The sequence below is a fragment of the Prinia subflava genome, chromosome 27 (genome assembly GCF_021018805.1).
Source record: "Prinia subflava isolate CZ2003 ecotype Zambia chromosome 27, Cam_Psub_1.2, whole genome shotgun sequence".
In the NCBI taxonomy this organism is placed as follows: Eukaryota; Metazoa; Chordata; class Aves; order Passeriformes; family Cisticolidae; genus Prinia; species Prinia subflava.
In genome coordinates this window covers 3,716,961-3,740,530 of record NC_086273.1, presented here as the reverse complement: position 1 = coordinate 3,740,530, position 23,570 = coordinate 3,716,961, and the positions used below count along the sequence as shown (strand labels likewise).

The 23,570-nt window shown below is 49.6% G+C and overlaps 1 protein-coding gene and 1 long non-coding RNA gene across 2 annotated transcripts in view; both read left to right on the top strand.

Annotated features, from left to right (window-relative positions):
* The window catches only part of LOC134562449 (olfactory receptor 14J1-like), a 184,659-nt gene that overhangs the window by 30,637 nt on the left and 130,452 nt on the right, over positions 1-23,570 (top strand). The window contains exon 2 of the mRNA XM_063419843.1: positions 21,393-21,499. Coding sequence (XP_063275913.1) covers positions 21,393-21,499 — 107 coding nt within the window. The remainder of the gene's footprint in view (positions 1-21,392; positions 21,500-23,570) is intronic.
* LOC134562266 (uncharacterized) lies at positions 5,622-11,347 on the top strand. The gene is made up of 5 exons (XR_010083136.1): positions 5,622-5,676; positions 8,144-8,206; positions 9,120-9,179; positions 9,962-10,126; positions 11,235-11,347. It is a non-coding gene; the product is annotated as an uncharacterized LOC134562266 (long non-coding RNA).

Genomic DNA, 23,570 nt, shown 5'->3' with positions numbered 1-23,570 from the left:
TCCGGGGAAGTTATCATACTGTTCTAAAATGTAAGCGAATGGGTAGGAAAAGTACTAGAGTTAGTTAAGGATCTATATAACTACATAGCAGTAGTCTACAGAGCTACAAATATATGAAAAATGTATAAAAAGCAAAAATATTTTTGGCATCAGAGGCAGCGCACATAGGGGGCAGTGTGAACCATAACCTTTTCCTTTCTGAAACTGATCATCTTGGAGATAATTACTGTCTTTCTTAAGTGTTTTAACTATTTTTTCTGCACTCCAATGTGCAGATTGGTGTACTTTGTCTACTATTTCTTTCACAATTGCCTCGGGAACTATTACTTGTCCAGTGGGGATGACTGCCCATTCACCAGGGTGAAATCTAGAATTTAATGCTTCAATTAACTGACAGTCTCTTGCACCATATTCTGGCTGACTGCTTAGTAGACCAACTTCTCATTGGGAACCAAAATATGGATGCCTTTTCCTTTAGCCTCTTTAGCCGCCCTGTTACCCAAGTCATTTCCTTATTTTGGCCCTATTTTACTTGTCTGGTGTGTTCTACAGTGCAGAATTGCAACTTCAGCTTGTTTTTGTACTACTTCCAGCAAGTGTAATATTTGTGTCCCATGTCTGATTGACGTACCTTGTGCTGATAACAAACTTCTCTCTCCAGATTGCTCCATGGGCAAGCACTACGTCAAAAGCATATTTAGAATCCATCCACATGTTTCTTTCACTCAGTTCCAATGCCTGTGTTAGAGCAACTGGTTTGGCCTCCAGTATGGAAACACTTGATATGAGAGCCTTAGATGGGCAGTATTTAGAAGTCCATAACAAGGCTGGACTAGTAATTCTAAATTACTGATCCACCAGCTGACAATTCTGAGAAAGGCAAGCAACTGTTTTACAGTTCGTGGCTCGTGCTCAGTTTCCTTTGACCTCAGAGAATTTCAAATCTCAGAAAGGTCACACAGTCTTCTTCACCACTTGGGCCTTTGGCCTCGATACACTGTGATTATTTAATGCTAAAAGGTTTACAAATTCAGCAGTCAGGTCTCAGCATTGTTCTTCAGTTTTGGTGGCTATCAGGATATCAACACCAAATTGTAACTCAATCCCCTGGGGATTAAAGGTCTTCCATTCCTCTAAATCCTTTGCCAGACATTTCTCAAAAATTGGGGGACTATTTTTGAATTTTTAATGTAATATAGTCCTGTCTGTGTATTTTCCTACTAAAATGCAGAGAAATCTAGCTGTTGTGGCCTAGAGGTGTGCAGAAAAAGGTGTGTAAATCTATTGCATTGAACCATTCAGGTTTTCCTCTAGTGTGGTTAAGAGTGTATATGGGTTAGCTGACATACTATTTTGTTAATTGCTATTAGGTCTTGTACTAACACATAATCTCTACCATCAGTATTTTGTATTTTGGACTGGCAAAATTGGAGTATTATATTTAGACTCCCACTGCACCAATAACTGGTACCTTAAAAATTTGTTAATGATTGGTAACAAGCCTTTCCAGCTTTCCAGTTTTAATGGATATTGGTTCCTGTGTCTGGTTTTAGTTTTATTCTTATAGGTTGCTCTCTTTTTGATTTTCCAGGAATAACACTGGCCCACACAATGGGGATTACTGCATCCTTAAGTTTCTTTGGGATAGGTTCAGATTGGGAAGTCAGTTCCTGTAAGGTAAAAAAAGGAAGCTTCCACATATTCAGGCTAAGGGATTTTAGTGTGAATGCCTCCTTCTCAATACTTGATCTCTGCATTCCATTTTTCCAGTAAATTTCCTCCTAAAAATGGTTTTGTAGAGTTAGGCAAGTACAAAAGATGATGGGCTCCCCATAATTTTTCCAGTTTGAATTTCATTGGATTGAAAAAGGGGCACGTTTCACAAGTCCCAGTGACACGGACAGTTGTGATGGAATCATCACTTAACTTCCCTTGCAGGGTATTTCACACCAAATAACCAGCCCCTGTGCCTACCAAAAATTCCAGTTTTCCATTTCCCAGCATGGCTGCTACCACAGACTCTGCTGGGGAAGAAACTTCTGGTCCCCTTCACAGATCCTCTGCTTTTGCTATGAGAGGGGATGTGGAGAAGTCCTGGGTTTTAGGTGAGGACATTCCTGCTTCCTTTTTACAATATGCACACTGATTTGTTCCCAGTCTTCCTAATGAAGGCTGAGGAACTGAGCCCATTCCTCTGCCATGAGAGACCCCCACTCCCAGGGAGTGGGGGTCCTTTGCTGATTTCTTCTGTAACTGCTGTTATTTTCTGTGTAGTCAGTTCCTGCTGTTTTTGGTTTTTTTTCGTTTTCTATGTACTGCCCATACCAGATTGGTTACCTGTTTATCTGTTTCTTGGATTTCCTGTGGTTTTATTGAAATATCATTGGGGACTGTGAGATGAAAATAGGAGCCACGCAACTTTTACCTTCCCCCTGAACCTTCTCTTTACTGCTTTCTTATCTTTATTGCTTTCTTATCTATGCTTGCAGCCAGCCTTCCTAATCCTCTATGCATTGGACTTTGCAACTGCATTTAAACCTTCTTTCTCTTGACAATCTCAATGCTTAGAGCAGATATGTCCCATGCTACACATAGAACAACAACATTTAATTGTTTTCTCTTTATTTTCCTTCTCTAAAGCCTGAACAAAAGGATCTGAAGGTGTTAATGCCACAATCCTTTTGCTATTCAGCATGATTTCTCGATGCAAAAAACATTTCAGTATACCTCACTTTGTCTCATTTTCTTCTTGATGCAAGAATAACATCAATTGTAACAGAACATTATAGTGCCACCACCCATTGTTCACTGTCATCTCCACCAGCCCATTCCCTCACTCCATCTTTCCACAGGCTGGTCCATCACAGGGGATGTGATAAATCCATTCGGTGCCTGCTTCTTGGCCATGTGTCTGTAAGGTTGGTTTGGAAATGCCTTCCACTGTGTGAGTCTGTTCTTTCTGCAGTGCTGTGTCCCCAGAACTTGTTTTCAAGGCCCAGGACATCATCCCAGGCAGTGACATGGGACACAGGGACACAGGACGCAGTCATCCAGTGGTTGTTTTCACCACCACAGGCACACAGCACTTGCCATGGTGGGTTTGGGATAGAGTCAGTCTGCCAGGCCTCCCCATACTTGGTACTCCAGCCCTTGTGAGCAAAACCTTCCCTAAATAGGTTTTTGATTTGGGAGGTCAAAAGCTCTTTAATTTGATATTTCTGAGCCCAAATCCTCCTAAATGAGTGTTTCTTAGCTCCCTAAACTGGTGTTTCAGACACCAAAATATCCTAAATGGATGTTTCTGAGCTCCAAATCTGTCTGAATTCCTGTTTCTGAGTTAAAAATACCCCTAATTTGCTTTCTTTGAGACTCAGGGCTCCCTGAGCCAAAACCCTCCAAAATCAGTGTTCTGGAGCCCCAAAGCCCCCCAAAGTGATCTTTTTCAGTTCCAAAGATCCTTAGGTCACTATTACAGCACCCAAACTAATGAAGTAGAGTTTTTCTAAGCCATGAACTTCCCAACATCAGTGTTCCAGAGCCCTGACGCCCCTAACTCCAGCTATGTGCCCTGTTTGCCACCAGACCATGGGGTTCACTCCCAGTGCTCCCAGTCCCCTCCCAGTGCATTCCCAGTGCCTCTGGGAGGCCTCCGGGAGCAGGGAGGGGCTGCTGGCTGTGCCCATTTCCCCCCACCCAGCCCAAGGAGCCCCTCCCTGATGGGAGCATTTTCACTTTCAGTTTTACAGGGATTTACGGGAAATCGGTGAAAATCGAGTACAGAGGTGCTGGGAGAGGAGGGAGGAGCCCCTGGGGGTGGGAACGGGAGCAGGCAGGGTGAGATATAACCGGGACGAGCGGGCGAGGAGCAGCGTGAGGATCCTCTGGTGCTCACACCCCCACCAAGGAGCTGCTTCTTCCCAGCCTTGCCCGAGGTAAGCGCCAGCCCCTTGCTCCCGTGTTTCCCCGCAGCTTGCTCCTTCTGCTCCCTAAAGTAATGTTTCTGAGCCCAAAAGCTCCTGAATTGGAGTTTCTGAGCCCCTACCAACCCAAAACTGCTTGTTTGGATCTCAAAAGCTGCCTACATGAGGTTTTTTCTGAGCTGAAAGCATCCCTAAATGGTTTGGACAGCTGTGCCTAAGTGCTGGTGGAATGCAGTGGAAGGGGAGAGGCTGTGCCAGAGGGAGTGTCGGGGAGGATGAGGATGGGAGGTGTGAAGAGCATCTGGGATACATGGGGATCCTCTACAAGATGGGCAAAGGTTGACTTGTGTGAGTGAGCACTGGAGGGGCCAGAAAGTGGGGACACTGTCCTGGCAGTTTAGAAACTCCTTGATCATCAGGGAGAGTTGGCAGCAGAGCTCTGGGAGCAACCTGAGGAGTCTGCAGGGCAGTGAGCAGGTTCCCACGGGGAATGGCAACTGCCCTGGCATTCATGGCCAGGCAAAGCAAAGGGTTCCAACAGCATGGGGGATCTTGGAACAAAGCCTTAGCAGAGCTGCCTGGTCGGTGAATAGAGGGGATGCTCATGGGGACCCACAAGAAAGAGCTGGTCAGGGATGTGCTCATCAGCGCCACCCTGGGCTGCCACAACCAGGGAATCGTGGGGTCCCAGGCACTGAAGGGCAGGGACTAAGGCCAGCAGCAGAGCACAGAGCTGGGGCTCCAGAGGAAAATGCTTTGATGAACTTGGGGTGCTGAACCACGTGGTGGCAGGGGCAGCAGCTCTGAAGGGTGAAAGGGCTGAGGAAATCTGACAGGCCCTACAGGGCAGCCAAGGGCAGGAATGGTCTTCCCAAGAAGCCATGAATAAAACATTGATCTCCTGAGGCTCCTGGCTGAACTGACCAGGGTGAAAAGGCAGCACATGAGCCAGCAGCAAAGAAAGCTAAAGCACCCTGGGCTGTGTGAGCAGGAGCACAGCCAGGGGAAGGGTTTGACCCCTCCACCCAGCACACTTACACCACACCTGCCCAGCAACATAGGTGCAGTGGCAGTCAGGAAGCCCTGCAGTGGTGGTTCACTGAGGTGGGAATCCTCAGCTGTCCTTCAAGTGCTGGTGGGATTTCCTTAAGAGTATCAGTGTCTGCAACAGCAAAACCAACACCAGAAGTGTGACTCTGCCCAAACAGAAATATCTGAGCAGAGCAATCTGCACCTGCAGTCGCCCTTCTGTTGGCAATGCAGCAGTGACACCCCCCCCTCACAAGATTTTACAAGCAGTGACCATCCCCCAGTGCTGGGCACTGCTGAGGCCCCTCCAGTGCTATGTCCAGTTCTGCAAGGGAGAACTGAATGGGAAAAGGACACTGCTCCCTGCACCCCGGGGCCTTCACTGGGCTTTGCTGAGGCTTGAAGGAGCTCTGCTGCCCTCCAGAGTCCTCATGACTTTCAGTGCCTTTGCCTCATCGAGGCCCAGCTGTGCTGCAGAGGGTGAGAGGCCAGTCAGGAAGGGTTGGAGGGAGACCACAAAGTTAACATTTCATACCATTCTCATTCAGAGTCCATTGTCCCTTCCTGCTCACTGTCTACAAATATGAATCCAGTATCTATTTCATTCCTACCAAAGAGAAAAAATTGTCAATTCAGGCCTTACTTACTTATTTAATCTTTTTTCTATCTGATAGCAAAAATTGTTGCTGTGACTCTTGCTACACATTAGCTGGGAGAAAAATAAAAGGTAAGTAGCATATTGATTAGGCACAGCCTGGATGCCATAATTTAATTATGGGGAATTGTTTCTGTCTTTGATCTTAGCTGATCAAATAAATTTTAAATCTGAAAATATAATGACTTATTGTTTCATAGAGTATAACTTAGTAATATAAATGTAAAAATTAAAACAATAGCTCACCTTAGCACCCCAACCAAAGCATAATGAGATTTCACCACCGCTCATACAGTCCTCCTGGATTTAGCTCAAATACTGCTATTAATGTTGTACTAGACTCAATGCATAATTCAAAATGTTGAATTTATTTGGCCTCTGTTGGCAGACCAGACTCTGTTGGTCTCTGGCCAACAGAGACATCACTGACAGTGCAGAAGAGTGAGTTTCTTCTTCCTTTTTTTTTCTGGCCGTACTTTCTCTTTGTCCTCCCTTTCCCCCTGCTCCTCCCCTTCCATTTTCTTTTTCCTTCTCCTCTCCTCTCCTCCTTTTTTTTTTTTCCCTCAAAGCTTCAGCTTTGGCTCAGGATTGCAGATCTGACCCTGCATAAAATAATTTTCCTGTCTAAACCAATTTTCAGGGCTCCTTCTAAATATGGGAGAGAGACAGCGAGAACAATTTGTCTCTGACTGTGAGAACTGGGGTGACCCAGTCCTTGAAGCATGACCATCTTTCCAGGAGTGTTGGTCTGAAGTAAATGTCTGTGTTCATAACAGTGGAGGCACATTCAGGACAGTTCCATGTGCACATCATCTATTCATTGTTACTGTTTAGGAAGCCATCACTCTATCGCTCTGCTTTCAGGAGAAAAATACCTCAAATATTGAGTGGTTTATGCCATTTATATTCTTTCAGACCAGAGCAAAGTAGGGAAAGGTAGTGGGAGGAAGTAAAGCAGAGTTCAGTCCTGGGGTTGGACCCCTGCAACAGCCATAAGCCCTGGGCCTGTCATTTCTCATGGCTCCCTACTGGCATTTCTCTATTTACAGTCCTCAGTGGAGCTCTTTTCCTCACCAGGTCTCTATTTCCCTTTAACACCAGGAAAGCTTTCTCAACGTGCAGCAGCTTTTGGCAAGGGGTTCCTTGATTCAGTCCAGGTGCTCCTCCTTTTCTGGAAAATGGCCCTGGGCAAAGAAAACAAAAAAGTCACAAGGAGCAGACAGCCCAGGGAAATGGAGGGCAAGAAGGAGAGGGGGAGCAGAGCAGGGCAGTGAGCTGTGCCCTGAGCAGACCTTTCCTCACTCCAGAGCAGTCCCTGTTTCTGCCTTCACCTCATCATTGCTGCTCCGATGGATGTGCTCAGAAGGGACAGGCGGCTTTGCTGGAAGGGTCAGCGAGGCCATGCTTTCTGCAGCCAGCTCTGCAGAAGAGGATGTTAAGGAACCTTCCCAGTCTGACCGTTCCTGAGGCTCTCTGGCCACCACACTCCAGCCACCAGAGATGTTCAGTGCTGGCACTGGAGCCCCTCCACAGAAGTGGCTTCAGTCCCCCAATGGGCCCTGCTGGACTCCTCACATCCCCCACTCCCACACTCAGCCTCTGTGTCCTCCCTGCTTCCAGACCAGGTTTTCCACAGCAGAGTCTCAAATGTCTGATTCCATAAAGCCATTTATTCCCAGTGCAGGAACACAGGAACAGCCTGAGCTCTTCCTCTAACAAAGGAATCCCTCAGTTTTATCCCCTCACAGCCTACGTGCCCAAGGCTCAGGTCTGGGTCTTCCTCTGAGCCCTTGGCTCCTGCTGGGTCTCTCAGTGTCCCTTCTCATGCTGAAGTGTTCTCTTGGTGCCCTTTGCGGGCAGTTCACAGGCTCTTGTCTCAGGCTCCCACCTGGAGCTCAACTTGCATCTGGCACTGCAGCTGCCCCCAGCCACCCGCACCAGGTGTGTTCACAACCAGGAGCAGGGGGGAGTGGGAGTGAGGTGGTTTCAGTTCTGTCTTTGTTACTCAGTTTGCTGCTCTCTTGGGAACTGCAGAGAAAGCAAAGCCATCATCTCCAAGTCGAGTCTGGTTTGCCCATGATGGCAACTGCTGAGGGATGTGCCAGGTTCTTTTTGAGCTCTTCAGTTGTATTTTTTCCTCCCGTCCAGTTAACAAGGGGAAGTGAGAGAAGTTTGGTGGGCATCTGACAGCCAGCCAGGTCACTTGTCCTTTCTCCCTAGATTTCTTCACAGTTGGTCAGGATAACCTCCAGGATTTGAGTCTGGAGGAATGGAAAAAGAAGCTGAGGCAGCTTCTTACCTCTGTGGAAAATTGCACCTGGGGTTGAACAGCAGGTTCTGCACTCTGCAAAAGCAGAAGGTCTTAATTTTGACCAAGGGAGATGATGTATGTGTCTGTGAGAATTCTCAGAGCTCCAGAGCAGGCAAGATGGGTGAGGAACCAGTTGGGATTACAGCAGAACATCTTATCAACTGCATTATCTTCTCTAGTCCTGTGCCCACCACAGAGATTTTGCCCCTCTTTTCCTTTGCATTGCAGAGTGAGTGAACCTTGAAAAAAGGAAACAGGAGACAGTGGACATGAGCATAGCTAAAAGTGTTGGTAAGATCTGTATTATTTCTATTTAAACAGTGATGGAAGGGAAAATAAGTAATTTAAAAAACCCCGAGTGGATCCAAGTATTGAGTAGTATAAGGGACACGTGTCCCAAAAAAGCTCATCAATGCATTTTTTAAATCCTTAGGGAAATATTGTAGTGAAGATTCCACTTTTTCATTTTTCTTTTTCTTCTCATGTGAAACCAATGGCCACAAAAATTAAAAAAAAAAAAAAAAGAGTTAATGGCAGCATGTCCAAAGAGGCCAATTTGAGTCCATAAGTAAGAGTGGAGTCGTGGATCCCATTCCACCTGTCTGTGGCCATCCTTGGGAACCTTTGGGATGCAATGTGGTGTGTTATCCCTGAGAGGAGTGAGGCCAGTGGAGGTCTCTCCTCTGGGCACGTTGCCTGCAGAACCCCTTCCAGAGCACAGTGGAAGGACTGGCCTTTGGGATGGGATCAGTTTGGTCAGAGGGGTGACCTTGTTTAACAAGAGACATGTCTTGCTCTAGCAGGGGGTGTTGCTGAGCAAGACTTTGAGGACTCAGGCTGAAATGAATGTGCCAGGGGACAGTGAAGGGACCTGGGAGCTCCCTCTCCACTCCCAGGGTGTGAGGAAGAAGAGTGGGTGGCTGTACTCTGGTGGGACCGAGACACCTGTGTGGTCCCTGAGTGCTGTAGCAGCTGAGGCAGCTTCCTGGCCCAGGAGAGCCTCAGTGGGCCCCAAGGGTCAGAAACCCCCCAGCACTGCTGTGGGGCTCCTGTTCCACAGGACCTCATGGTTCCTGGGCCAGCTGCAGGATGTGTTCTGCCTCAAAACCTGCTCAGTGCAGTCCTGGAGTTCCCTGGGGAAAGGCCCTTGTTAAACGTCCTGTTTTTCTTTTTGCTTTTATTTTCATATGTACCTGATGTCCAGGAATGGCGGCTGTAAGCTTTCTGGCTGCAAGTGCTGTAGAAATGGCATTCAACGCATTAAGTAAGTGTGCTGGATCCCATTCCTCTTGTCTGTGGCTGTTCTTGGAAACCATTGGGATGTGGTGTGTTATCCCTGAGAGAAGTGAGGCCAGTGGAGGTCACTCCCCCAAGCACGTTGCCTGCAGAATCCCTTCCAGAGCACAGCAGAAGGCCTGGCCTTTGGGGTGGGATCAGTTTGGGTCAGGGGTTTGACCTTCTTTTACCAAGACACATCCTACTCTAATAGAGACTGTTCCTGGCAGTTGGCAATGATTTCAAAGACATGGCATATCCCTTCTGGGATTTCCTTTCCTTTCTTTGACCACTAAAGGAGGAATCTCATCCTGGCCTTAGCTACAGAGACAAAAGGCAGAAGCCTATCTGTGCAGGTGAGTGCCAGTCCTTGCCCACACTACCTGGAAACTCCTGCCAAGCAAGAAGGAGATCCAGAGGTCTGTCATGCATGAGGGCCCAGTGCAGTTAGATCAAACAATCCCACCTGACCATAAATTCCCATTTCCAAAGGCCTCCAGCCAGTCCTTTGTTATATTGCCCATCCCCATGCTGATGCCCAGGACCCCAGGATCCCAGGGTGCAGAGATGTCCCAGCTGTGGGCTTTTCCCAGCATAGACCAGGACAGTCTGGAGGAGAGGGAACCAAAAACCAATCTGAGGGAAGACCCAAGAAGAGACCCTCAAGAAGAGACTTTAAAATAGAGGATCTGATCATCCTCAGCAGGATGTGTGGTCTCCCCTTCAAACAAGCAATGTCAAATTCTCACTGACACCAATTCTTTTCTACAGAAAACAGAAAGAAGGAGCAGACCAGAAAAGCTGTGGAATGTAAGATAGATGAAGCCTTCCAGAAGCTTGAGGAAAAAATAAAGGCCTTGCAGGAATCTTTCACAAAATTGCAGGAGTCCAGACAGTGTGAGCTGCATGACCTCAGAGCAAACCTGGAGAAACAAGGTGAGCAGGGCCATTGTCAAGCAGGCTTTCATCCATCTGAAGGCAGCAGCTGCTGTGCAGGCCAACCAGCCTGTGAGCTCACCCTGCTCAGCTCCTCACAGGGGATGAGGAGGGACAGTCCCTCCCCGGGGAGCAGCTTCTGTGATCCGTGGCACTGAAACACCTCCGTGCTGAAGTGTTCTCTGCAGGTGCAGGTGGTCAAAGTCCCTCTTCTGTCCCTCATCTTTGCAGAGGGTGTGTGCTGGGAGTTCTCTCATTGCCTCATCCTTGTTAAGGTTGCCCCCACTGAAGTCCTGCCCCTGCCTGTCTCCCTTTTCCCACTGCCCTTCTCCAGCCCCCCCAGTGCTGGTCCCATGCTGGGGCACATGTGAGACCAGCCTTGATTCCCTGTTGATCAGCAGGGAGAGGAGCTTCCCTGGGCAGAGCCTGGATGTGTCTGTGAGTGCAGGGCCTGTGGAGAGCAGCTCTGCCTGCAGGAGCTGGTGCTGGGAAGGGGAAGGAGCCAGCTGGGGCACAGACACCAGTGTGGCCTGGCTGGCCCCAGACTGTGCCCTGGGCCTGGCTCAGGCAGGACACAAAGTGTGTTGGGAACGGGCTCTTGGCCTCAGGGCAGGGAAAGCTGAGGAACGATTGGCCTTCCCTGACCATGGTCCTGTTCTTGCTCCAGCTGCAGCCAGCAAAGCCAGGGCCAGGAGCAGCCCAGAGGAGTCCAGGAAAACCCCTGGAGTTCCTGCTGGCTCAAACCATTGCGGGCTGAGAATTAAACCTGTGGCCCACTTTTCAAAGCTGGAACCCTATTTATTGAGCTACAGAAAGCACAAATGAGATGCTGAAAAGGGATGAAAGTATACTCAGTATATACGTCCCTGCTAATAGTCTGAGGGTAAAGGGGAAAGCATTCCCAGACTGTGCCTCATGGCCAAACAGAATTCCTCTGAGGGGAGGATTTCTAAGGGGGAATGAGGAAGGAAAAAACCACCCACAGGAGAGCCCTGAGGAGCGACCCTCTGTACGGGAGGTTAAATCAGAGCCTTTGGGCTTCCTTGTGTCAGATAGCTGGTCTCCTGCTCAGGGAGGGAACATTAGTGACATCTTTCTTTCTTCACAGGAAAAGAGGAGAACTTTGTAAGGGTCCTGTTATCCTGTATGGAGAACCATATCCACTTACTCTCCCAAAACATTCAAGCTCTGCAAAATGATGTGCAGGAATGGCCAGAGACCACAAAGTATGAGCTTGATTGTCTCAGAGCAGACCTGGAGAAACAAGGTGAGCAGGGCCATTGCCAAGCAGACTTCCATCTCTCTGAAGGCAGCAGCTGCTGTGCAGGCCAACCAGCCTGTGAACTCACCCTGCTACACTCCTCACAGGGGATGAGGAGGGACAGTCCTTCCCCGGGGAGCAGCTTCTGTGATCCGTGGCACTGAAACACCTCCATGCTGAAGTGTTCTCTGCAGGTGCAGGTGGTCAAAGTCCCTCTTCTGTCCCTCATCTTTGCAGAGGGTGTGTGCTGGGAGTTCTCTCATTGCCTCATACTTGTTAAGGTTGCCCCCAAGGAAGTCCAGTTCCCGTCTCTCTCCCTTTCCCCACTGCCCTTCTCCAGCCCCCCCAGTGCTGGTCCCATGCTGGGGCACATGTGAGATCAGCCTTGATTCCCTGTTGATCAGCAGGGAGAGGAGCTTCCCTGCGCAGAGCCTGTGAGTGCAGAGACCCTCTGTCAGAGACATTAAACCAGAGCATTTGGGTATCCTTGTTTCAGACAGCTTGTCTGCTCCTCAAGGAGGAATCATTACTGACCCAGTGGCATTGTTCTTTCTTCACAGGAAAGAAAGAGGAGGAAATTTCAAGGGCCCTGGTATCCAGAGTGAGTGTGAAATTCCAGCAACTCTGCCAAAAAATTGAAACTCTGGAAAATGTTTTACAGAAATTACTGGAGCCAGCACAGCATGAGTTTCAGCTTCTCAGTGAAGGCCTGGAGAAATAACAAGCTAAGCAGAGCCACTGCCAAGCAGACTTCCATCTCTCTGAAGGCAAAAGCTGCTCTACAGCCCAGCCACCCTGTGAGCTCATCCTGCTCAGCTCCTCAGAAGGGATGGGGAGGGACAGTCCTTACCTGGGTAGAGGCCCAAAGAAGCTGATTTTAGTCATGGGATGCACCACTACAATCCATCCTGCAACTGAAGTCAGCTTTTCTGGGCCTTCAGCTTTTGTGCCCTGTGACACTAAAACACCTCTCTGCTGAAGGGTTCTCTGCTGGTGCTCAAATCCCCTCTTGGCTCTCTCATCTTTGAAGAGTATTTGTGGGTATGACCTGACATGTGGTAAAGGTGTCCAAATCCTCCTGCCCACTCACCTTCTTCATGACAGAGTGTTGTCTGCCACAGCCTTCAGATGCTGTGTGGGGAGATGGAGAGAGATGATTCCTGCCCTCCATCCTGCCCCCCAGGCCTTTGCCAAACCCTCAGGAATACCCACAGGGCCAGTGCCCTTTCCTCAGCCCTCTTGCAGCCCATCCATCCAAACCAATTGAAAGAACCTGGTGAGGAACAAGCCCAGTCACCCACCCAGGCTCAGGGCTGGCCTGGTGGAAGGCAGCTCTGCAGAGAAGGATCTGGGGGTTCTGGTGGACAGAGAGCTGTCCAAGAGTCAGCAATGTGTCTTTGTGGCCAAGAAGGCCAGCGGCTGCCTGGGCTGCCTTAGGAAGAGCTTTGCCTATCTCCAAGGGAAGAGCAGCCCTAGTGGGGCACATCTGGAGCTCTGTGTCCCATGCTGGGCTCCTCAGTACTGGAGAAACCTGAAGATCTTGGGACAGGCCCAGCAGAGGACTACAAAGATGATCAGAGGCCTGGGGCATCTCCCTGGTGAGGAGAGGCTGAAGCAGCTTGGTCTGGAGGCTAAGAGGGGATCTCATCAATTGACAGCAGTGTTTCAAGGGTGGGTGTCAGGAAGATGGAGCTGGGCTGTTCTTGGTGGGGCTGAGGAATGGGATGAGAGGCAATGGACAGAAACAGAAAAAAAGGAATTTCCACCTAAACACAAGCAAGATCTTCGTTACTGTGAGAGTAACTCAGCAGAAGGACCAGTTGTGATAGAGGTTGTGGAGACTCCTTTGGAGACATTCAGAAGCCAACTAGACATAAATCTGACTAATGGTCTCTGGGAGACCCTGTTTGAGTGCGAGTTTGGACTAGAAGACCTCAAGTGGTCCCTTCCAATCTTACCCTTTTGGTGATTTGTGAGGGTAGGAGGAGCTTTTTATTCATCTCCCCTCTATCCTCTCTCCTCTCATGACCGGACCTGAGGGAACAGTGGGAGCTGTGCCAGGGCAGGGTTAGGGTGGATATCAGGAAAAGGTTCTTCCCTCAGAGAGTACTGAGGCATTGAACAGGCTCCCCAGGGTTTGGTCATGGCTCCAAGACTGACAGAGCTCCAGGAGTGTTTGGACAATGCCCCCAGGCACAGGATGGGATTTTTGGGGTTTTCTGGGTACAACCAGGAGCTGGAATCAATGATCTCTGTGAATCCCTTGCAGCTCAGGATATTCTATGATCCTGTGATTCTTTCCAGAACACGTGTGTCCTTGAACCTTGGAAGATGGACACTTCAGGGAGAGAAGGACCATAGGATTGTGAGAGCCCCAGAGGAAGAGCTTAAGGGAATCCTGGGCTCAGGCCTTTATGGATGCTGAAAACCTAATCAGAGAGAGAAATCAGGCATCAGCAGAATCTGTGTGAAATTAAGTCACATAGCTTTCTCACACTGGCCTGAGAATTTTTGAGGAGGAATCATAATAGACCTAGAAGCTGAGAAAACAGTCTCCACAGGTGTTGTTTTTCAAACTTGTTCTTTACCTGCAAGTGTGGGTGAGGGGTGTTGTTCTGAGTGTCCAGTCATTTCTCTTTCCTCGGAAATGTCTATAAAAGACAGGCGATGTCTAAAAAAGTATGGTGAAAAAATAAAGATCACTCTCTGCCTTCTGAGAATGGAGAGTCCGTGTTCATTGTTCTTCTGCAGTCCCTAATCCTACAGCAACATATGGTGACCTGACATTCAAAGGACTGGAGTCTCCCTCTGCCTCCTCTTGAGAGAATCAGTGTTTTTTCCCCACATGCTCCTGGAGAGCTACAGGTCTCTGCAACCCTGGGTAGCTGAGCTGGCCCCGAGAGGCTAGCTTGGGACGGTACCCAACAAAGTTAATGTTTGCAATCCAGCAGCAAACAACTGCCTTGTGCAGGCTGTAGGGACAAGGATCTTCACAAAACAGCAGACCAGTTCTCTAGAAGAACCGACCATGCCTTCAGTGAAGGCTTCGTTCCTGGAATTTCTCTGTGCTTTGAGCAGCCACAGAATATTTCCCTTTGCAGGCAGCTCCTTTTGCCTCCCTCGGCTCCTCCTCCTTCTTCCTCCGCATTGCAATGGCCACAGAATGGTCTCCGCTTCATCAGCGCCCCCCACCCTTCCTTATCTCAAGACAGCTTTGTTTATGCTCTGTCAGAAGATGCTTCTTTAAATCCTAAGGAATAGTTACTTCTCTCTGAGGGAGGCAGTGGCTTCGAGTTCGTCTGGTTTCCAGCCTCCCCCCCTGCCTTCCTTTTCTTCTTAGGGCATCTCTAGTTAATAGAATTGAAGTTTTAAATGTCTGTTTGTGAAGGGGTAAACAAGCAACCTTTGTTGCACTTTCGCAGATAACAAAATTTAAAAAATAGTAATAATTCTACATCGTAACTGTTATTGGTTGTAAGTTTTAAGTGTTATCTCAGCTCCCTAAGATAGTTCTTAGTGATATATTGAGTACATAACATGAATTTACTGATACGATAACAAATATTGTTGATAAGTTATTGTTTCATAGCCAACTTCTTCTCATATACTTCACCATTTACTTGAGTGTAATTATTTATAAGATACCTGTCGCTCCAGGTTTTTCCTTGTCTTCTAGTTCTTATGTTACTTTTTAAAGAATTTTTCCGATTTCTAAGAAATGTTGTCTGATCAGTTCTGGTCACAGAATCACTCCAATAGTTTGCTGAGTTCAAAGCATCCCTAACCTGACAGGATTTCGGAGAAAATCAGTTATTAGATGGTTCAATTAGTCTTTACCCCAAGATTCTTAAGAACCTTGTTTTAAAATCTGTGTAGGGGACCCCTTTCCAGTTAGAACTTCAGCACTGGCCACACCTTAAGTTCTTCCTGGATGGGAATTCACCAACAGGCTCAGATGTTTTCTGCAACAAAATTACATATGAGCTATTTGACTAGTCAATTTGACCTATAAGTGGGGAAGCTGAATCTGTTCTTTTTGGAATGAGCTTAGATATCGTTGTCCAGAAATGATTCATTTAAAATTTTCACCTGTTTGCAGTTTTGGGGCTGATGGTACAGAGTTGAATACTTGATAATTTCACATTTGCTATTGATTATGTTTATTACCTGAGTAATTCCTGATTACTCTAAGTTTTGGGTTCTAAGTATAACCACAGACATATACCCCATTTTTTAAAATAAAATTTAAAAAGGGGAATTTATAGGCAATGATTCTGAATAATGCAATAATTTATACTAGAGGTTTGAAAAAAGAATTATCAGCTCTGAATTTTGATTGACTAACAACAGTAAAGCCTAGTTAATAAATTAACTTAAGGAGAAGATATGCCTGTGTTTTATCATCAGCAAGTTCACAGCAGTCACCTGTTCAAAATTTGATCAAATATCAATCACCTTTGAGGAATGAGGCCCAGTAGAAAGAAAAATCATTGTGTAGCCTCTCTGGCCAGAACAAGAACAGAAGAGTGACTGCAAAGAGACAATTATGTGTCTGGAAATTATACAGACAATTTGATAACAAAAGCCTATGTCAACATCATGGTATTGTGTTTCTACTAATTTTCTGCAGTTATTCCTTGTTTCAGGATTCAAGAAGCCATTCAGTGATGTCAAAGATCAGCACCTTTAGCTGGCAGATTTGTCACTGATTTTCAATTATTTGGACTCTAAAGCAAGGATTATTTATCCTGATTGTACCTCATGGAATACCTCACATGCCTTTGGTTTCTGCTTTTGCAGTTACCAAGGGCTGTGGTTTTACTTTGTGGTGATTGGGATCATGCAGATCTTTGGAAATCTGGTTCTATTATTTCTACATTCCAAAACCAGGCACAGACAATTGGAAAAAAGTTCTATACGTAGTTGATTTCCTTGTAGTGCCACAGAATTCAAACAGTCTTGTCATTCGAAATTACTCTCTTTTGTTGCAGTCGTCAGGCGAGATGCACCTGCCTCGAGCGAACGTTTGGGTGCAGGATATGACCACGAATAAGTGGGAATGCCTGTGTGGGCTTGTCTCTTGGGGTCACGGGTATGCACACGTTTCCATGGATACTGGGGTGCAGTGGGTGCCTGCAGGGTGTGTTCACCCTGACCTGCAACACCAAGAGCAGAATGTGGCAAACGGGCAACCTTTGGGTGATGATCAGGATGCCGATCATAATTCAGACAGTCTTTTTACAAGTAGAGAATGAGTATTCTATCCTTTTCTTTGTTTCTAAAGTAGTGAGTGTTGACAAGGTAGACTGCCAGTTTCTTGAGCAGACTGATGTTTGTTTACTGTATTAGAATTGGTAACTGACTCCTTGCAAGGACAAACAACAAGACCTGATGTTGGTGCATGAAGAATTCGATGGCATGTGCCAGGAAATCTCCCATATCATTTTAAATCGGTGTCAGATTTGGGTTCTTTTTGGTGACTGACAAATCACTAAAGGGACCTCCTGTGCCATGTTTGTTCTCTTTGCTGCAAGGGCCCTGTGGAAGATCACAGACGCTGCCTTCCGCCTTAAAACAAAAGGAGGAACTATTGATGCTGGAAATCTGACTGGAGAGAGAAATCAGGCAAGAGCAGAGTCTGTGTGAAATTAAGTCACATAGCTTTCTCACACTGGCAAAAGAAATTGTGAGGAGGAATAACAATAGTCCTAGAAGCCGAGAAAACAGTCTCCACAGGTGTTGTTTTCAAACTTGTTCTTTACCTGCAAGTCTGTTCGAGGGGTGTTGTCCTGAGTATCCAATCACTTCTCTTTTCTCAGAAATGTCTATAAAAGGATACTGAAAATATAAAGATGGCTCTCTGTTTTCAAGATGGAGAGTCTGTGTTGTTCTTCTGCCATCCCAAATCCTACAATGAAAAGTGATGTACTGCAGATGTTCTAGATCCTCCCCCTTTTCCAGTGCAGTCTCAATCAGTCCATGGCAGGTGGTAGGACTGTGCTTCCACCCCAGGGGCAGTGGGTTCCAGGTGTCCTGCACTCCCCTCCACGGGAAGGCAAACTGAGGCCTGCATTCTGCTGCCACAGGAATGGAGAAAAATGGATTGGCAATGTCAATAGCACCACTTGGCTGCCTTGGACTCCAGCTCCTACTGGAGCTCCAGCATGTCTGGCACAGCAGCGCTCAGTGGTGGAGTCGCTTCATTCAAGGCACGACAGTCCACAGTCAATCTCCATTCTCTGTCAGATTTGCACACAGGCCAGATGGGGCTGTTGGAGGGTGAGTGTGTTTTGCTGACCACCCCTTGGCTCTCCAGCTCTCGGATCATCTTGTGCATGGGGATCACAGCATCTCCAGTTGTTCTGTACTGTCAGGGATGCACTGTTGAAGTGGCAATTGGCACTCGTTGCTCTTCCCCCTTCAGGAGTCCTACTGCAGATGGGTTCTCTGATAGTCCAGGTAAGGTGTTCAATTGCTTAACAACCTCTGTCTCTACAGCTGCTATCCCAAACACCCACCTGAGTCCCTTTGGGTCTTTGTAATACCCATTTTGGAGGAAGTCTATGCCCAAAATGCATGGGGCCTTGGGGCCAGTCACAATAGGATGTTTCTTCCCCTCATTTCCAGTCAGGCTCACATCAGCTTCCACCAAAGGAAAATCCTGTGATCTCCCTGTTACAACAGCAATAGAAACAGATTCTGTCCATGTCTGGATGGGATTAATGTGCGATATGCACCAGTGTCAACTAAGGCCTCGTGTATTTGTGGTTCGGATATGCCAGGCCGATGAATCCACACAGCACAAAAAACACATTTTTCCCTAGCCTCTACCTGGCTAGAGGCAGGGCCCCTCTAAGCCTGGTTATCCTTCTTTCCCTGGGTAACTGGAGCTGCTTCCTTTTTGGTAGAACTTCCTCTCTGAGTCTTGCCTTCCAACAATTCATGTAGCCAGTGTGTCAGAGCAGCAGGAGATTTTCCATCCCATCTCCTCATGTTTTCTTGAGAATCACACAGGAGGGACCACAGCTCAGCTTGTGGGGTGCCCCTTCTCTCCTTATCTGGGGAACATCTGCATTTGGTGCCTGAACCTCTGATCTGTACTGCAGAGATTTGGAGAATGTCCTCTTTCATCTCCTCCCTGAGTTTCTTTTGGTTCTCCTCTCTCGTCTTCTCATTTCTGCAGACGTGTTTCCACAGCTGCCATTCCTGCCTGTGTTGGGCCATGCACAGCATCTGCAGATGCTCAGAGCGTCTTCCCCATATCCAGCACAGTCTTCTCCGTGTCATCCCCCTTCATTATTGCTAAAGCAGAAGAGTGTTCTTGTGGCCCAAGTCGTACAAGTTTTCCCCACATCACAGGTGTACATGGTACCAAGTCTGGGTTCCTGGTGTTTAGGTCATCTGAGAAGACAATCTCTGCCCCTGCCATTTCTCTCAAGCCTTGAATCCCTTGTTCTCTGGTCTTCCACTGGGTTTGCTGCATCTAGAGATGGTCTGCACACAGATATCTTTGTGCCACACTTGCCAGGACCCATTCCCAGAGACTGCAAGGGTGAGCCTCCCTCATCATTCCTTGGTTGATAACGGGATCATGTGACAGGGATCCCAAATGCCTCGTTTCAGTGCCCTCCAGAATTGCAGCCTCACCTGCAGTGTCCCAAAGATGGCTTACAGTCTGGTTTAGCTGCTGTCTTAGGCTCACTGTCTGGTTTAGCTACAGCCTGAGTAGCTGGGCTGTTGGCTGCAGCCTGAGTGACTGGGGTAGCTGCTGATTTATCTCCCTGCCGCCTGCTTCTATCTGCTGCCCTACAGTATCTAGCAGTGTGCCATAAGCACATGCCAGGGCCCAGCTCATTGCAATGATCCTTTTCTCCTTGGAATCATCCTGGCACTTCTGTTTTAAGTATTTCCCCACCTCAGCTGGGTTTGGAATTTGTTCACGTGAAAAGCCCCAGGCTATAGGGTCAGAAAATTCCTTCAAGGTTTGGCCCATTCTCTCCCATTCTCCACACCATTCAGGATTCTCCACACCTGGGTCTACTTCTGGGTCAGGGGCCTCACCAGCCCCTCTGGAAATCTCAGCCCTCATTCTGGAGAAACTGCAAACCATACAGAGGAAGCTCACCAGATGAAATACCAGGAAGGTGGTCTCTTCAACATTCAGGGGAAACTGAACACTCTCCAAAAGTGATGTACTTGATTTTAAAAAAAAGAGGCAAGGCAAGGCAAGGCAAGGCAAGGCAAGGCAAGGCAAGGCAAGGCAAGGCAAGGCAAGGCAAGGCAAGGCAAGGCAAGGCAAGGCAAGAGGGAAGGGAAGGGAAGGGAAGGGAAGGGAAGGGAAGGGAAGGGAAGGGAAGGGAAGGGAAGGGAAGGGAAGGGAAGGGAAGGGAAGGGAAGGGAAGGGAAGGGAAGGGAAGGGAAGGGAAGGGAAGGGAAGGGAAGGGAAGGGAAGGGAAGGGAAGGGAAGGGAAGGGAAGGGAAGGGAAGGGAAGGGAAGGGAAGGGAAGGGAAGGGAAGGGAAGGGAAGGGAAGGGAAGGCTGCAAAGCTTCTTCTAACAAACTGGGTACAATTACTAATAAATTCCCAAAACATGCTTGTTGAACTAGGATGCATGGTAGGATGAAGAAACTCTGGGTTTCTTAGTCCAGGACAGGTTGAAACAGTCCCAAGAAAAAAAGAAACAAACAGTGCAGGGAACTTCTCTGCCTCAGCTAGCTCAAACTGACTGAAAGCAAAGGCAATCTCTGTCCCGCAGTCTGTCCGTGCTTCAGACGAACACCGTCCAGGAGCTGCAATGTGCAGGAGGGAGTGCTGTTTCTGCAAACAAACTCAGCGCTGCTTCTTTCTCCCCCTTGGCTCTCAGAACCAGTCTGAAAGGCACAGAACTCAATATACAGCACAACCAGAGCAGACCATTGGGGATACAAGCACCATCAAGTCACCCCAGCACAGGGAGGGGGCCGAGCCGGTTCTCCACGGGGCCGCCCCCGGCTCGCCGCCTGCTCGGTGCTGATGTCGGCGATGTCGGGGATGTGCCACAAGTGCTGCAGCTTCTGTGGGGACACCCCGGGGTGACACCGCTGCCACCCACATCCCCACAAGTGAGACCTGTGCCACAGCCACCACCAGCACCTTGCAGCTGCCTGGGATAGGAGGCAGAGGTGTGTGGCGGGGTGTCCCCAGGGATGTCAGGCTGTGCAGTGGCTGCCAGGCTGTCTCAGCAATGCAGGGCTGTCCCTGTGGGTGTCCCAGTGTCCCCCTGGGTGCCAGGTTGTGCAGTGGCTGCCAGGCTGTCCCCAGTGATCCTGGGCTGTCCCTGTGGGTACCAGGCTGCCCTGACAGGTTCCAAGCTGTCCTGAGGGCTGTCAGGCTGTCCCAGGGGTGTGACACAGTGCCCATCTGGGCAATCTGGGGTACCCTGTGCCCACTGTGGGAAGACCATGATCAGCTGCAGGTGAGTCAGGTAAGAGGATCCACATCCCGCAGGTAATGGTGGGAAGAGGTTGAGGAAGAGGAGGAGGGGAAGAAGGAGGAGGAATAGGGAGAATGGGAGAAGGAGGCAGCCTGGGAGGGCTCACCTGGTTGAAGAGGTAATCAGTGATAGGATAGTCCAGGACAGGGCTGGCCCAGGCATTCAGCAGCTGGAAATGGTGGGACTGTCCCAGTCTGCACCAGCTGGGGAAGAAGAACCTGATGGGGACAGCAGAGGGGTCTCAGTGCTGCGTCTCCAAGAGAGCACAACCCCAATCAGCCATCAGAGCCAGGCTGGGGCTGTACCTGATCCTGGACATCACCACCTGGCTGCAGGACTTGTTGATGGTGCAGAGGTAGTTGGGAGGAAACAAGCTGCTCAGATCCCCCATGGCACGGATGAAGAGCAGGTTGCACATGGGCAGCACACCTGGGGACTGAGAGTGGGGCTGGGACACCCAGCAAGGATGGGCAAAGAACACTGAGCCCACAGCCAGGACCTCAAGTTCATGGCTGGTACCTCAAACCCACAGCAGGACCTCAAGCCCACAGCCGGAATCCAGAGCCCACAGCCAGGAACCCCTGTTGAAGACAAGCACAGGATCCCCTCCTTGCTTGAACCATGACTGCTCCCAACCAGGTACCAGCCCCTCTGGCACCCTCCATACAGTTGGGTGGGAGGTTGTTGGGGTCCCCCTTTAGAATCCCCAAGGCAGTGGGATTGAGGTTCAGGGGGTTCCAGGGGGTTTGGGGTCCCCCTTCAGCCCTGCCCCTCTCTGCAGCTCCTTCCCTGCACAGTCCATGCTCTGCCTGGTCCTTGACATCTCAGACATGACCACAGGGCTGCCAGGGCTGTTCCTGGCCTGTGCCTCCAGCAGGACCCTCAGGTGAGGACAGGGGTCACCCCATGCCAGGGGACCCTGAGGAGGGGGTGCAGCCCCTGCCCCACAGATCTGGGGCTGACGGGGCCCCGTGCCCAGCACGGCCTCCACCTTCATCAGCACCGTGGCCACCGGCACCGCTCAGGACTTGGTGAAGCCACGGCTGCCAGCGCTGTCCCCGTGGGAGCTGACACTCATCTCCAAGGGGCTCTGGGAGTGCCACCGAGCTGGGACGTGCGAGGCCGTGCCATCCAACCAGTGACACGCCATTCCACCCCACTCTCTGATCCAAGAATTGCTGCTCCTCCCTATGGTGGGGCAAAAGTTGGAAGTTGATTTTCTCCCGGTGGCACTGGCCAAGCCCTGAGGCAGGGGCAGGACCTTTCCCTGGAGCTCTGAGGGCGCTGGGTTTGTTCAGCTGCAGCAGAGCAGACGCAGCTCAGAGCTCCCCAGGGGCTGCGGCTCCTCCCGAGGGGCAGCGCGGGGGCAGCTCCGACCTCTGCCCCGGGGGAGCAGGGACAGCACCCGAGGGAACAGCTGGGGCTGGGCCAGGGCAGGGCTGGGCTGGAGAGCAGCAAAAGCTTCTTCCCCCACAGGGGCTCAGGCACTGACCAGGCTCCCCAGGGAATGCTCACAGCCCCAAAGCTGCCAGAGCTCCAGGAGCCTTTGGACACTGCTCCCAGGGATGCACAGGCTGGGATTGTTGGGCTGTCCTGGACAGGGCCAGGGCTTGGACTCCATGATCCCGTGGCTCCCTCCCAGCTCAGCCCATTGTGCAATTCTCACCCTTTGGCTCAGCCTTTGTGTCCCCTGCAGGCGCTGGCAGAGCTGTTGGGTGGGGCAGGAGCAGGGCAGCCCCAGCGTTCCCGTCTGTGTGACACAACAGTGACAGCCCCAACATTCCATCCCTGGAGACGCTCCAAGGGAAGTGTCCACACCCGTGTCCAGCCAATGCAACTGACCGGCCACTGACCCTGAGTGACCACGGCCCTGCCAGCCCGGAGGCACCGCTGGGGCAGCTGCATCTCAGCCGTGTCCCAGCTCCTGCAGCCCCTCCTCTGCCCCGAACCCTCCTGCACCACAGGGAGGGGCTCATTTCAGTGCCCCTCAGGGGTCTCCTCTTGGGGTTGGAGAACACCTGGCAATGGAATCTTGGGGTGAAAAGTAGAGATTTTGGTTCTCCCTAGCAGGGCAAGAACTGAAACTTTGTTCCTTTTGCCTTGGTGCCTTGGAGGCCCCCGGGTGTTTTCTGCACTCAGTTCCAGCCCCCAGCACTCGCTGAAGGCGCTCCCTGCAAATGTCCCACTGCCAGTGCCCTGTGCTTGTGTCACCTGCTGTGGCTGGGCATGAACAGAGCTCCTGGAATTGCATTTAGAGGTGGAAACCAAAACAGAGGGACTGGAGATGCTTGAATGCAAAAACTGGAATGGGGGCATATGTTAAGAGGGAAATCTCCCCCTTCTGTGCCTGCCCATGTGAACTCTGGAATTCTCTTCTACTGAGGAACTTGAGGTGTCTGGCTGAGCAGGAAAGGTAACCTGAGAAAGGAGTTTTCCTTTGCTAGAGCAAAGCCTCAGCAAAGTAAGAACATTGGCAAGGAGGGATTGTGTTAAAAGAGCTGTCACATCCCTGCTGGGTTGGACATGGGAAGTTGTGGTGCCATCCTTTCCTTCCCTCCAGCCCTCACCTGGATCTTGGATTGAACAGGGACATGAGGAGAAAGGAATTTCCCTGCCAGGACAGGGCTGTGATGCAACACATCCCCCAGCAGGAGTCTGGAGCAGCCCAAGGCTCTGTGTGCCCAGGCAGAGGCAGGCAGGACGCAGAGCT